General features: G+C 37.2%; 2 protein-coding genes across 2 annotated transcripts in view; one reads left to right on the top strand and one right to left on the bottom strand.

Moving 5' to 3' along the window:
* The window catches only part of LOC136876897 (endonuclease/exonuclease/phosphatase family domain-containing protein 1), a 121,314-nt gene extending 108,978 nt beyond the window's left edge, over positions 1-12,336 (bottom strand). Inside the window, exons 1-4 of the mRNA XM_067150651.2 lie at positions 12,081-12,336; positions 11,134-11,341; positions 8,917-9,131; positions 2,699-2,930 (exon numbers count right to left, since the gene is read on the bottom strand). Coding sequence (XP_067006752.2) covers positions 2,699-2,930; positions 8,917-9,131; positions 11,134-11,283 — 597 coding nt within the window. The 5' untranslated portion in view covers positions 11,284-11,341; positions 12,081-12,336. The remainder of the gene's footprint in view (positions 1-2,698; positions 2,931-8,916; positions 9,132-11,133; positions 11,342-12,080) is intronic.
* Positions 12,337-12,610: 274 nt separating this feature from the next.
* c11.1 (maestro heat like repeat family protein c11.1) overlaps positions 12,611-15,461 on the top strand; it is a 264,060-nt gene continuing 261,209 nt past the window's right edge. The window contains exon 1 of the mRNA XM_068228566.1: positions 12,611-12,771. The gene's annotated coding sequence lies outside the window, so the exon portion shown is untranslated. The remainder of the gene's footprint in view (positions 12,772-15,461) is intronic.

Below are 15,461 nucleotides of genomic sequence, written 5' to 3'. Positions count from 1 at the left end.
AACAAGCTCCTAAATGGAGAGGCATCAAATGTCATTCAAAACAGAAGAATCTGGAAAAAGTGAAGAGCCCAGCAAAAATATGGAGCCACCAATCACATGGCTGGAACTATGAAGAAAGAGAAAGCTGCAGGAATAGATGAGTTAAGTGTGGACATGTTGAGAGCAGGAGGAACCCCACCAATCCAATGACTATATAGACTCCTAAATGTAGTATGGCAGGAAAATACCATCCCAGAAGACTAGAAGAAAGGTATAATTGTACCTATATACAAGAAAGGCAGCAGACGGAAATGTACCAACTACCGTGGCATCACTCTACTCTCTCATGGACTAAAAATTCTGGAAAACATTATAGAGAATAGACTTCGAGAAATTGTAGAACTATTTTTAGAAGAGGAACAATATGGCTTTAGGCCTGGAAGATCAACAACAAATCTTATATTTGCTGTCAGGGTGCTAATGGAAAAACATTGAGAAAAAGAGAAGCCTTTATACCTACTGTTCCTTGACATCGAAAAGGCCTATGACAGACAGCATACCAAGCGAGCTTATTTGGGTGCCTGAGAAAGCTCAAAGTTCGAGACAGTCTAATTTCAAAAGTTAAGGTGCTTTACGAGAAAACCAGAAGCTGTATACAAGTCGGTTCTGGACTGACTGACTGGTTTGAGACAGAAAGGGAGTACAACAAGGTAGTGCTTTGTCGCCCCTATTATTTATCATTGTAATGGATACCATATTAAAGGTGCTAAAAGAAAAGGGGCAACAAGACTTAAAAGCATTTGCATTTGCAGATGATGTAGTAATTTGGGGCAACTCAGAGAAAGATGTGGAAGAGAGACTGCAAGGGTGGAGTCAGGAGTTTGAGAGATTTGGATTAAACATCAACAAGGCTAAAACGGTGGTGTTGAAGGTATAGAAGGGTGACAATCAGCCATAAATCATGCTAAATGGCACTAGGCTGGAAAGTGTCACAGAATTTAAGTACTTGGGTAGTATAATGTTCAAGGATAACTTAGCTAAATATGAAGTAAATAGTCGAACCAGCAAAGCAATACATTTTTTACCTCCAAGTAAGACAGCTACTATGGGATAAACAAGTACCACTAAAAACCAAGATGACACTGTATAATCATACTACACCCCTATCCTCACATACAGTGTGGAAACCGCTACATTAACAAGGAAGGACAACTCAAAACTCCAAGCAGCAGAAATGAAGTTCCTACGCACAATGATCCAGAAGACCAGGAAGGATAAAATCAGGAATGAAAAAGTCAGAGAAGACATGGGACTACAAGACTCCTTACTCCAGAAGATCCAAAAGGCAAGACTGAAGTGGTTTGGTCATGTGAAAAGAATGAGTGCTAATAGGCCTGCATGAAAGGAGTATGAAAGAGAAATAAGGAGAAAGAGAACAGTGGGCAGACCTAGAGAAAAATGGACAGACTTAGTGAAGAAGGATGTAGAGGAGAGAGGACAGGAATGGGAGCAGATTGTGAACGAAGAATGGTTCATGGACCGAACAAAATGAAAGGGGCTCGTATACCACACCTGGAAAACTGGAGTTGGTCAACGATGATGATGATGATGATGATGGTGGTGAGGCTGCCAAGATCTGAACTTGACCATGCAACTTTTAGAACCCTGGAACAAGCAAAATACCAGGAAAATCTTTCACTTTCAGTTTACTGCCATGAAGCCGTCAACTTGAAAGTGTAGTAGATGAAATTTGCACAGATGACAAAAGTGGCAATAAAATTACGAACTGACAATTAGATGAGTTTGATAGTAATGGTATAGTGAGAAAAAGTTATACCAGCAATAGCAATACTAAAACAGAAAATACTGCAACTACTCTCATGGTGCCTTATATGTCAGCTGCATTGACAGATGGTGACATTTAATGAACAACAGTTACATTTACAGGTAATTTCAGAATTAAAATTGGCATGACTCACAAAACTAACCATTATATTTTATTACAATTTTCCCAGATAACGATGTAGTGAATTCAATCAATGAAGAACATTGGTCCACTGAATTCTTCCTTCATACCCTATGGCAAGGACAAAAAATGTATTTACGGCACTTCAAAGAGATATTGAAATTCCTTTATTTTGTGGATAGTTAACCACACCCAACAGAAAAGCTACTATTGAATATAAGAAAATATATGAAGTATTTTTATTAACCCTTTAACATTTCAATTCAAAACACCAATTAATACCACATTTATTTCAAGTGTAGCATTTGTATGCAGGCTGACGATTTAGGCAGTAACGGGCCTGCCAGGATGTGGAAGGCATTTAAATACTCCTTGCACCAGTCATAGGGTTTAAGCAATGTATGGCCTAAAATCACTTCTAAAATGGGCCACAGAGACTAAATATTTCATCCAGCAAAACCACCAATGAGATCAACTCTCATATCTTCAATCAAGAGGAATTATGAATTATTGTTACATAGTAAGTTAAAATAATTCTGATGAAATAGTTTTTATACATCACAAATGTCAATAACTCACAATATGCTGCAGTTTATTGTTTGTGCTCTCAAAATTTGAAGATCTCTGGCTATTAATATGTACTTTCAAGCATCTGTGTACACCTGCAAATGCAGAATATGGATACACCACAGTATAAGAATAAGATAAATATCCCACAGAAGAAGAATGAAAACAAGTTGAAAGATTAAAAACCTTAAGCAGATCCTCAATGGTGCGAAACGGTCCCCGACGTTCTCGATGCGCTACTACATTGGCGGCCAGCTCCTGATTCAAACCGTGCACAGCCATCAGCTCAAACACAGTGGCAGTGTTCACATTCACAACACGGTTGTACAAAGAGGGCGAACTCTTCACTCCAAGTCTGCTATACTGAGTGTCAGTGCTGGGCAGACTGTCGTAAGACTGAGCTCTCGAAGAGGCACAGCTGGAGGAATAAAAAAATTACCAACATTTTGATTTTTAGAGATGACTGAACGTAACTTTAACATTTATAGCATTCATCCCTATCAAGACACTATAATAGTTATTTACAACATAAATGCTAGCCGAAAGTGATCGATGGATGGATAGATAGATAAAGCCTTCATTTGTGGTAAAGTGGGGTTTTATATATGAGTTGAAACAAATACGTTAAACATGTTTGCCCTTGTAATAGTACAATATTTTATTTCGTAATATACTGAATTTCTTTATTTTTATTTAAATCATATTAAAATAAACACATTATGCTCAGTTTATTCAGAACTCCACCATTCAAATATTATTATGCTCAGTGCAGGGCCTACTTGCACACACGATGCAGTGTAGCCATTTGGTAAACATCTAAGCAACTGTTTTACATGAATTAAGAGAGGTTTCTAATGGCATGTTTCTATATTGGTAGAAGACGTGTGCGCTAAATAACTGATGTCTGTCCACAGAACCGATGGAGTAAGAGTAGTAGTGGTGATGGTGGTGGCTGTGGTGGTCATCATCATCATCACTGTCCTACTTCAGTCACCCGGGTGTGGTTAACAACCTTCCTCCACTCCTTTCTGTCCTTCCACTTTTCCTGCTCGATTACTTCCACCACATATGTCTCAAGTATTATTACAATATTATAAGTCCACCTGGTCAATACAATACAATACTTCCACCACATCCAATCCAGCTTTTTTAATGCCCTTCCAAATCTGATCTATCTACCTTCTTCTCGGTCTTCCAACTGGCCTCTTTCCCTTAACTTCTCTTTTCAATTCTCTTCTTGCTACCCGTTCCTTTCCCATTCTGTTTACATGTCTGAACCATCTCAGTCCTGCTTTCTGTATGTTTTGTACTAACGGTTCTATATTTAGCTCTTCCCTGATTTAAATATTTTGAATTCTATCTCTTCTTGTCTTTTTAACCAATGTTCTTAAAAATTTCATTATTACTGCTTAGATCTTACTATCTTGTCTCTTATTAGTTATCAGCGTTTCTAGTTCGTATGTTACAATTGGCATGAAATACTGTTTATATAATGTTAATTTAGTTCTCTTGGGTACTTTTTCATCCCATGATGATAAAATGTTGTACCTTTACTTAGTCTTATTAATTTCAGGGTTGATTTCATTACCTCCATTAATAATGCTACCCAGATATGTAAACTGTTCTACATTCTCTAACCGTTCTCCATCTGTGTTCACTTGGCTTCTCTTTTTCATAGTGCATGACTACAGTTTTCTTTTTACTAATTACCATTGCAAACTCTTTCCGATTTTCATTCCAAATGTCCAGTCTCCTTTGTACTTCCTTTTCTCCCTTTCCCCAAATCACCACATCATCTGTAAATACCAAAGCATTCACTTCATCACTACCGATACTATGTTTTACATGTTTTATGATTTCATCCATCAATATAATAAACAATAATGGCGACAGTGCACTTCCTTGCTTGAGACCTTTTTTTGTATAAAATGTTTTAGAATCACCATTCCCCACTTGTACACTGCTTTTACTCCCATGATACAACATTTTTATCTTGTTAATTAATGATTTTGGTACATTCCTTTTCAGTAGGCATTCCCGTAGGCCTACATGTCTTTTGTTAACTGCATCATAAGCTTTTTTTCCAAATCCAAAAATACGAAGAAGATTTCCTTGTTCATTTCCAGATGTTCTTCCATTATCGTTCGCACTGTAAATATCAAGTCTATTGTTGATCCCTTTGGTCTAAAGCCACATTGTTCTTCTAATTGTGTTTCTATTATATCCCTCAGTCTGTCTATGACATTCTCCATTATTTTTAGCCCATGTGATAATAGGGTTATACCTCTATAATTTTCACATTTCTTCCTATTTCCTTTTTTGAACAGTGGTACAATGCTTCCTTGTTGACGATCTTCAGATATTCATTCACCCTTCCATATGGCATTGAAGGCTCTGTATAGCCACTGTAGTCTAATGCTTCCTGCTGCCTTAATCACATCAGCATTGAATTCATCTTTTCCACTTGTTTTACCTTTGGTCATTGCTCTCACTGCCTTTTCAAGTTCCAACCATGTTATCAGGTTCTCTTCTTTCTCTCCATCTATTATTTCCATTTTCTTATCTCCTCTTTCCTGCGAGCAGTCATCCTCATTATAATTTTTTCAAAATACTTTGCCATCATCTTCTGAAGACCCTTGTCGTCATAAACTATGGATCCATCTTCTCTCTCTAATGCCTCGATTTTTTTTATTTTTTTTATTACTCTATATAATAGTTTCTAATTTCCTCGACTATCTTGCTCAATTTTGTTGGTAAACTCTCCCCAACATTTCTCCTTTTCTTCCTTGATACTTATCTTTACTTGTAGTTTCAATCTTTTGTTTTCCACATGTAACCTTTCTATCTTATTCTCATCCCTCTGATATGTTCTTTGCTTTTCCTAGCCCATTTCTTTCTTCAACTTGTTCCTTTCTTTTATTTCTTTTTTTATTGTGTCTGTCCACCACCACCGCGTCCCCTATCCCTTAACCTTTGCTTTTGTTTTCCTGCATACCTCAATTGTTGCTTCCACAAATGTCTGTCTAAATTGTCCCACTCTTCTTCTCCACTTCATATTTCCGTGTTAGGCAACTTCCTTTTTATACAATCTTGGAATGCCATTCTTTTATCCTCCTCCTCCTCCAATTCCCAAATCCTGATCTTTGGTTTCTTCTTCAATACAATTTTAGGGATTTTTACTTGTTTTAATTCCACAGTCAATAATCTATGATCACCTTCCATACTTTCAGTGGGGATTATCTTCGTATTCATGACGTATCTTCCCCATTCTCGGTCTGTTATTATAAAATCGATGAGTGTTCCATATTGTCCATCCCAACTATATCGGCTGATCTTATGGCTATTCCTCTTCATAAACCATGTGTTCTTTCTTATCAGGTTATTTCTGATACAAAAGTCCAACAGTTTCTCTCCATCTTCATTTCTATCGCCATACCCATGTGGGCCCAGAACATTCTCATATCCCATTCTATCAGTTTCCACATGAGCATTCAGATCTCCCATTATCATGATCCCATCTCCAACAATATGTATTTCCAGTTCATTGAGGAATTCTTCTTTTTCTTTCACGCTACATCCTGTCTGTGGAGCATACACCTGTATTATCTTCAGTAGTTCCTTGTTTACATGTATGTGCATTATTATAATTCTTTCATTTACATACTCAACTTCAGCTATTGGTTCAACATTCTGATTCACTACAAATCCCACTCCATTTCTTTTCTCATTACTGTTACCCATCCAGTACAAGGTGTACCCCTTTCTTAGTTTCTTCATTCCTTTCCCTTTCCATTTTACTTCACTTAATTCCAGGATGTCGAGTTTTCGTCTCTCCATTAGATCAATCAATTAATTTTCTGTCCCATTCATTGTTAAAATATTTATTGTTACAAATCGGATTTTGTTCTCTGATCTAACACTTGTACGAACATCAGCATTACCATAATAATAATAATAATAATAATAATAATAATAATAATAATAATAATAATATTTGCTTTACGTCGTCCCACTAACTACTCTTTTACGGCTTTCAGAGACGCCGAGGTTTTCGGAATTTAGTCCCGCAGGAGTTCTTTTACATGCCAGTAAATCTACCGATATGAGACTGACGTATTTGAGCACCTTCAAATACCACCGGACTGAGCCAGGATCAAACCTGCCATAACAGCATTACCATCATACTGTGCAACTGTAGTCAGAAACTTATCAATTCCATTTTTAAACTTCATCCGAGGCTTGTATTGTAGTTGAAAGCAAGTACAAATTTACTCATTCGCTGACCTGCTAAGCCTAACGCATCTGAGGATTTTCTTTCGAGGTTTACTCCCTTAGCCTTTGAAGATCCCTCTTCTCCACAAGGCAGTGGTTTCCTCTTCTAATTTTCCCCAGAGAGAATGGGTGCCTCATCCACCATCTTCGCCATTCCGAAGGTCTCCTTCTCTGCCTCAGATGCTGTTAAGGTCTTCATTTGTAACCCTGGGCATGGGTTCCACGTTATACCCTGTAAGACTGGGTTTCTGCCTGAACTTAGCTCTCCTTCACACTGGCCTACTGATATGGAGGATACCCACCCCCGCCATGTGGATGCGCCAGACAAGAATTACTCGCCAGACAAGAATTACTCAAGTGAAGGATAGGGAAGATGACCCTATCTCCTTGAGCCAGGTTAATGGTTGAGTACGTTGCCACAACCAATGGTGGTGATTATTCTTTTAAGAGGAAGTAAAATGAGGCAACCATCCTCTATATAACACTAATCAGAGAAAAAGTGGAAGGGATCCAACACTTCAAAAAATGAAGATATCGGCCAAAGAAAGATGAGGGCCATGAAGGGGGTGAAAACAAGACTCCCCAGGCCTTCAACGCTCAAATACTATCTGAGTCAGAAAAGAACAAGAGTTGACCAATGGAGGTCAGATAGGATAGATGAAAGCGAGGAGCCTGGCACAAGCACATGGAAGACCGAGCTCGATAGCTGCAGTCGCTTAAGTGCGGTCAGTATCCAGTATTCGGGAGATAGTAGGTTCGAACCCCACTGTCGGCAGCCCTGAAAATGGTTTTCCGTGGTTTCCCATTTTCACACCAGGCAAATGCTGGGGCTGTACCTTAATTAAGGCCACGGCCGCTTCCTTCCCACTCCTAGCCCTTCCCTGTCCCATCGTCGCCATAAGACCTATCTGTGTCGGTGCGACGTAAAGCAACTAGCAAAAAAAAAAAAAAAAAGCACATGGAAGGAATGCCAGGACCCAGCTAAGAGCCAAGGGTCAGCAACCCAAGCTCCCAAATTCAAAGCTCATGGGGCCCCTTTTAGTCGCCTCTCATGACAGGGGATACTGTAGATGTTATTCTACCATCCCCACCTATAGGGGGTATGAAGTAAGAGCCACACATGACGTAACTCCATAGATTTCCAAGCCTAAGAGCGCATGCTCCCTTTACTTTCTCCCAGCCGGTCTCACAGGAAGTAGGCACGTTAAGATGACTCCGAGGGTCCCACATACCATTCCATGCATAGCGCAGATTTCCAGAACACAAACCAATGTACTGTTATTTAAAAATACTAGAATGCACGTTTTTAGTTTCAGTATGTTCTCTGCTACAAAACCAACAGTCAAATGTGTATAACATGTTTGTTTCCTCTCCCACTCTATTCCTTTTGTGCTGATTACTCATTGGACCAGTTATCTACAATGCTGCCTGTGCAGAAGGCTTGTTTTCTCATTCCTACTTCACAGATTCCATATACAGACTTATAGTATTGTCAAGTTTCACTTTGCACATTATTTTTAAAGAAAGTAAACATGAAATGAATTTCATATAAACATGTGAACTCAATGACAAATCAATGGTTTCTACAGTTATCATCCAAGTAATTTTAAACTTTGGTATCAAGATATATAAAACATGAAAAGAAACACATAATAGGATAAATGCATTCCTTTTCATGTTCATTTCCTTTCATAGATACCTTGAATTTCACATGCTTATTCCTTTATAATAATGATGATGATAATCCACTTGATAACCATCCCTATCAGGAAAGTGAAATAATCAGCTCATATGAACAACATTTAATTACTTATTCTGTTGTTAACATGGATTTTTTTAAGGAGTTTGTATGTTATCTTGGGAAAATAAGGTAATGAGAGAAAGAGAGATAAATCATCAGCAATTAATTTATGTTACTGATTTCTTGAAAGAAGAACAATAGGTATGAATTCATTCAGACTCAAGAGTAATATAAAATGATGTACTGTTTAACAGTGGAGTGAACTTTTAGATTACCAAAACACAAAGGTAGAAGTTATAACAATTCCATACCTTACATGGTAAAATAGCTCTTCAACGATTTCATTAAAACAGAAATAAAAACTAACTGCTGCTACCATCACCAACCTTACCTGGCATTTTTCCGTCTGCCGACACAGATTTCAGGTCTGATCAAATCAAGTTTCTCAGCACCGATGCCGGATACTAAAGCCAAGTCTTCTACTTTCTTAAACCCTCCAATAGTCAGACGATACTCAACAATATTCTGGGCAATACTTCGTGTTATTCCAGGTAAAGTCATGAGTTCTTCCTCACTGGCAGTATTCACATTTAACTGTTCTATATGCTGCAAACAAAAGATGGATATCACTCATTTACAGTGCACTAGATTTTATCTAAATGTATCATGGTATCTTCTAAAACCATAAGGTTCACAGCAGACCACAGAAATAGATGGGAAGATTCTTCCTACATGTAAAAGCAAATTTTCTTTTGTTAGCAGAATGTACTTGCAACAGCTAACCTCATACTATGTTAGAAATGAAACAAGCATTTGCCATTCCTACTTGCTTATACATCTTTTTTCCAACTACTGGTAGTCTACAGGGAAATACATTCTCACAAGCAAATACAAAATGCAAATTTTTGTATAGATTACTGACAATAAATGACTTGAATGTAAGAAAGAAAAAAAAAACCACACATACATATTTCATTTATGAAATAATTTTAGCAATAAACTAGCAATGAATTCTGCCTAACAACTGTTGGATTTTGTAAAAAGTCTTAAACATAAACAAGAAGTTTACCTTTTTGTTTAGATAGCCTTCTGCAAATCTTAAATTATATTTATTTTTCACACTTTCATAGCATATAAGTGACTTTCTTTGGACTAAAAATAAAATAATGGGCATAACTCAAATAAGAAAAAAGGCTTACTGCTCGATCTACTTAGAAAACCATAAATTGTAAAAGTATGAACCAGGGAAGACAAAGTATCTGAAAATGTAAAAGGAAAAGTGTATGATAGTTATACAGATGTGGTAAAGGTAAATCTCTCTCTGCTATCCATGTATCCTTGACAAGGTGTGGTGCCATGTTGTGTGGTTGTTAAGTTCTCGTCATGCTCTCCTATAATGTGCTAGATGTGTTGCTTGATGTAGAGACCTTTCAACCAACTACTTGTCCGGCTCCATGGCTAAATGGTTAGCGTGCTGGCCTTTGCTCACAGGGGTCCCTGGTTCGATTCCCGGCAGGGCTGGGAATTTTAACCATCATTGGTTAATTTCGCTGGCATGGGGGCTGGGTTTATGTGTTGTTTTCAACATCATCATCATCATCATCATCATCATCATCATCATCACGATGCGCAGGTCACCTACAGGCGTCATATCAAAAGACCTGCACCTGGCGAGCCGAACATGTCCTCGGACACTCCCGCTGCTAAAAGCCATACGCCATTTCATTTTCAACCGACTCCATCTGGTCAATATTCTTTATTTGAGTTCTTCGTTGGAGCCTAGTTCCTTGCACCTGACCCTCCACGATCAGCTTCTCCAAAGCTTCTGTTCTCCTTGATATGTGACTACAGTATCTCAAACTGACCTGGTTGATCATCCCTCTCCTTGATTCTGAGCTCTTTGTTTCAGTAATTCTTCACAAATTATTATGCTTAATTCTATGGTTTTGTGTTATTGTTCATCTTGATTTGATCTCTTCCTTCCAGTATAAAACAAAGTCAAGTATTGGCTTTCGGTATTGTAGGCATTCACATCTAGTTGACTTTTTACTGTTATATTTGGTCATCCGGATACCTCCTTCCTCCTTTCATTACGTTCCTGCAAGACCTTTGCTCATTTTGATAGTCATCATTACAATTTCCTTTGCTGATATGCGCTGACAAGCATGCATTTTTCTCCTTAAGAAGAGCACCACCGCCGCCGGTTAACATGACTGGACAATATTTCGGTGTTGACATGGTGTAAGCAACAAAAGTCTAAATTATGAATATCTCTGTTATCATAGCTGGTACTGTGAAACTGTACGAGACTTAAATGATTGGGAAATTATACTCTCTACAACTTTTGTTATATAGTATTTATTGATAGGACCACTAATAACAAGAGTATTTAAAAATTAAACAAAACAACACGAAACTGCAAAGGGCCGCAGAGAGCAAGAAAGCGAGTAAATCATGATATGCCGCTGACAGGGAGAGGCATGTCTAGTTATGCACCTCAGAATAGAAACTCACAACAGGGGATACAGTATAACACTTAAAAAGATACTGCTTAAAAATAATACAAATATTCAAAATATTGGACATGTTAGAAAGTGAACTACATTACCTTGTCATCATCAATGAAGTGGAATGTTGCACTCAAAGCTCCCTGATGTGTCTGAGATCTTCTTGGGAAAGGTGAACGCCAGGAATCACGCAATGATTTTCTGTGACCACCTACTCTTGTCCCGAGAGGTGTACTGGCATTTTGTCCCATTTTTTAAATTTCTAAAACTTGTAAATGGCTCTTGGCACCTACTATGTCAGTCTTATTCCTAAAATAAATATATGAATATCTGCAATAGATTATTGAATAATTTGCATCAACATAATTCTAAATGAAAAATGAAAGTGTATCGATTTTCATTAGTGAATGGGGTTGTCATCACTTTAAGGATGGATCAGATTATAATCAGGGTCTTTAGTTCTGCCTTCAAATTTCCAGAGCAACAACAGATAACTAAAAATCAGGGGCATACAGTTGAGATAGGAGAACCCAGAAAATATATTCTTGTCTCTTTTTCTTATTTTAAGAATACACTTTGAACTCTGAATCTTCTCTATTGTACAAAGTTAAATCATGAAGAGTGCAACATTGTAATTCATCTCAACTAAAGTTAAGACCTAGAAAAAATCATGCCGAAGAGAAGTATAATACAGTCTATTAGGGAAGATACAACCCATTTCATCTGTATAGGTATCTTCACTCACCATGAAAACTATCAATGTACTTCCTCTTAAAACAATAATAACCACCACCACCACTGACAGCTATCAATGATCAAACAGGTGATTGTCTTTTAAACATTCTTATCTCTACTATACAAAGTTCATCACCAATCAACTCATTCAATGGTATTTAATAGGTATAAAGATTTTACAAGAATTAAATGACAACCTCAAAGACTGAAGTTAAAATCATACAGGATAATCGTTTCGCAAGAACGAATAATCAGAAATAAGAATTGAAATAAATCGGATAAAAAATATAATTCAATAATTTTATACGTTTACCAGTTACGGCGATGACTCAGTTTCTATTACATTCAGTTAATTCGAGGCTATCTTCGTGAGATAAAGAGAGTGAAACATTCCACAAACACATTCTTGTTCGGTAGAAAAGTGATAAAACTTAACCAGCTTGTTTTAGTTGTACGACTATTTCAGAAACATATTAGGAATGATTACATGAACGGAAATAAATTAACCTTTGACATAAGCTACTTGTCACACAACACCCATCTTTCCAAAGATTACTATGCCACAAAGATATATTCCACATGGAAATGTCAGTCATACTGGGACCAACTGGAACTGCACAATTTCTTTGACATTTCTGGTCAAAGAGGATGTTTACAGGTCGATTGTCTTCTCTACTGGCTATATTCTTCCGTTGCCAACTGTTATTTTGTTATTACCAACTTACAGTTGCTATTCGTTGACGTGAATCTCGTGATCATGTGATGAATGCGTAAATAATTTGTATTTACAAATAAACGCCGTCATATTCTTGTTCATGTAAGTGTCCTGTGGAAAATATTTTTCTGCCAGGTGCTTCTCTCACGAGCTAATCAGATTTGCATGGTTTTACCTGTTGACGTCGTTGCGTTATTGAAAGTTGTATGAGAAGAAGACGTAATGTCATGCATGACAGTTCATATGACATGCACTGTAGCGGGGAACTGTGTTGTAGATTTTGTGTGCAGTAGGTGGACTTAAGTTTTGCAATGTTGTATTGGAGTTCTGTGCTTTATAGTTTAGAATGCTTTCACAGTGCTGCCTATTTTGTTTTAAGCTAAGGCTTGTAGTTTGTAAAATGAGAAAAGAAGGGTAGTGTGTAGCCTTTTGCTGTTCATCATTTTGAAGTAATTCCTGTACTGGTGCATTTATTGATTCATATGCTACTACTTTACCCTCAATGATGATAAATATCAGACTGCTTAGGTTGATAGTCTTATTATGTCTGAGTCTGACTCATTAGTTCACAGACCAACTTGATGCAACACACTATGCCCTTGCAGTATGAACCTGTTCCATCTAATGAGTCATTGCTACATCCTTCATACAAAGCAATAATTTAGGCGGGTTACGGTACATAAGCAAAACTTGGCCTTGGCCTATCAGTACAATGCCATTTTCCATCTCTTGGTAAATTTATTAACTTGTCTTGCATGGTATCCTTCCAAAATAACTTTTCTTCAGTCATTATTAACATGAATCTTGAAAGTTCTGTACTGCTTTGTTTTCTTCTGACTGGACAGCCAGCAGCTATGTCACCTAATGTGTGCATACAGGAACTACCTCTCATATTGCAAGAAATGATGGGGACCTTGAAAACTGTTGTCCTGTCTCACCCACAGTAGTTCAGAATTCTTCTGGCATTTGATTTGCTCTGTGTTCCTGGTTCCTGCAATTGTTATAAATACTTCTTATGGCTTGTACTAGACTATTGTTTCGTAAGGACTTGCCAGAGTTCTGTAGATGGTACTTCGTCAAAAGCCTTTTCTAAGTTTAGGTAATAGGTAGGTTCTATAGGCTTCCGAGTTGTATGGTATTCTCACTAGTTTGACGTAGTGTGAAAGTATAGTTTTGAGTGCTTTGTCCCTGTTGAAATCCACTCTGCCCTCTTGTAATTGATGGTACGCGTATTGTTTCGAGTAGTTATCCAAAATCCTGTGCACAGATTCACTGATCAGTGATATTCTTTGGTGATTTGAGCATTCAAATCAATCAGTCGATCATCAGTGAACTGCATTTGGAACTGTCACCCAGATTCCTTATCAATTGTTTACCTAGCTTTTTCTTAAACATTTTCAAAGAACTTGGAAATTTATCAAAACTTTTCCCTTGATAATTTATTCCAGTTCCTTACTCCTTGTTTCTTTGCCTCAATTTGTACTCTTGAATTCCATCTTTATCTTTGTAGCCTGTTATGATCTTTCCTACTTTTAAAAACTCCCCTCAAGCTTATTCGTCTACTAATGTCATACCACACCATCTCTCCACTGACAATATCATATTGGCGTTGCACTGAGCGCTGTGTTAGTTGGAAGTGAAAGGGCGAATACACAGTGACACATTTCTTTCATTACCCGTACACATCTATACAAGTTTAATTAGAGAATTATTTCACTGTGTGAGTGTTGCATACTTTTGTTATCTAGCTTTCTTTCTAATTTAGTGTTTATGAGAAGAAAAATCGATGATGGAAAATAATAATAGTTCCAGAAAAAGACAGAAACATTCTGAGAAGTGGATTGCGGATTGTGAATGTATGTAAGAAGAAGAAAAATTCTGGCAAGGCGTATTTGTCAGTCCATCAATCACAACTGATCTGCATTTAGGGCAGTCACCCAGGTGTCCTGAAACATAACTTACTATATAGAATCAACAAATTTCACCATTATTGGCACTTGATTGGTCCATATTGACTAAGCTCATGGAAAATTGCCACGGATAGTTGTTAGGTCTGTCGTTTCAATATTTATTATAAACTCATTAGTTTACACAATTATTATTCATATGTTTTGAGAAATGGCCATTCTCTTCATCAGCTAACCTAACTTACACTAAAAACACAAATAGTTAAAACTGTAAATATTTTAAAACACACACACACACACACACACACACACTGGTTGTCTGGCTGGAGAGTGATAAGGCATTCATTGCCCCGCTACATTATAATAAGAAGAACATCTACCAGGCATTCATTTCAAGGGAACGGCAAGATTGTTTGTTTCGCTCTGTTTGCATTTGGACAAGAAACATCATAGGGCGAGTTTGTCCAATGAAACTATGTACCATATCATGTCTTATGAGGTAAAAAGCCCATAACTTCGTGGAGGATAAAATCTTCTTAGTAGGATTTTTTTAACAGCAGGCAGGACCATAGATGTTAGCCTAATTGTTTTAATTTTTAAGATCATCCAAGAGATCAACGGTCATTTTTAATATCAAGTTTTGAAGTGCTTCTTCAACATTAAGGACTAACTTAACAGCTATTAATACAGTTTAGACAAGCGTTATAAAGGAAATCCTTTAGTGTATGTGTGTGTTAAAATGTTTACATTTTAAACTATTTGTGTTTGTAGTGTAAGTTAGGTTAATAAATATTAGTGTATGAGGAATTTTGATTTATGATGTCAAGTTCGCTGATGAAGAGAATGGCCATTTCTCAAAACATGTACGAATAATAATTGTGTAAACTAACAAGTTTATAATAAATATTGACAGGGCGGAGCTAACAACTACCTGTGACATTTTTCCACATACCACATAATCGAGCATCCTGTTTCCTAACTCCCAATTCTTCCCAGCCCAATGTTTGCAACATTTTCATAACACTCCTCCCTTACATGTTATAAACCTCATGATTAATCCGTATTGAAAATT

The sequence above is a fragment of the Anabrus simplex genome, chromosome 7 (genome assembly GCF_040414725.1).
Source record: "Anabrus simplex isolate iqAnaSimp1 chromosome 7, ASM4041472v1, whole genome shotgun sequence".
Taxonomy (NCBI): domain Eukaryota; kingdom Metazoa; phylum Arthropoda; class Insecta; order Orthoptera; family Tettigoniidae; genus Anabrus; species Anabrus simplex.
The sequence above is the reverse complement of the archived record's forward strand: the minus strand, read 5'-3'. Positions and strand labels throughout refer to the sequence as shown.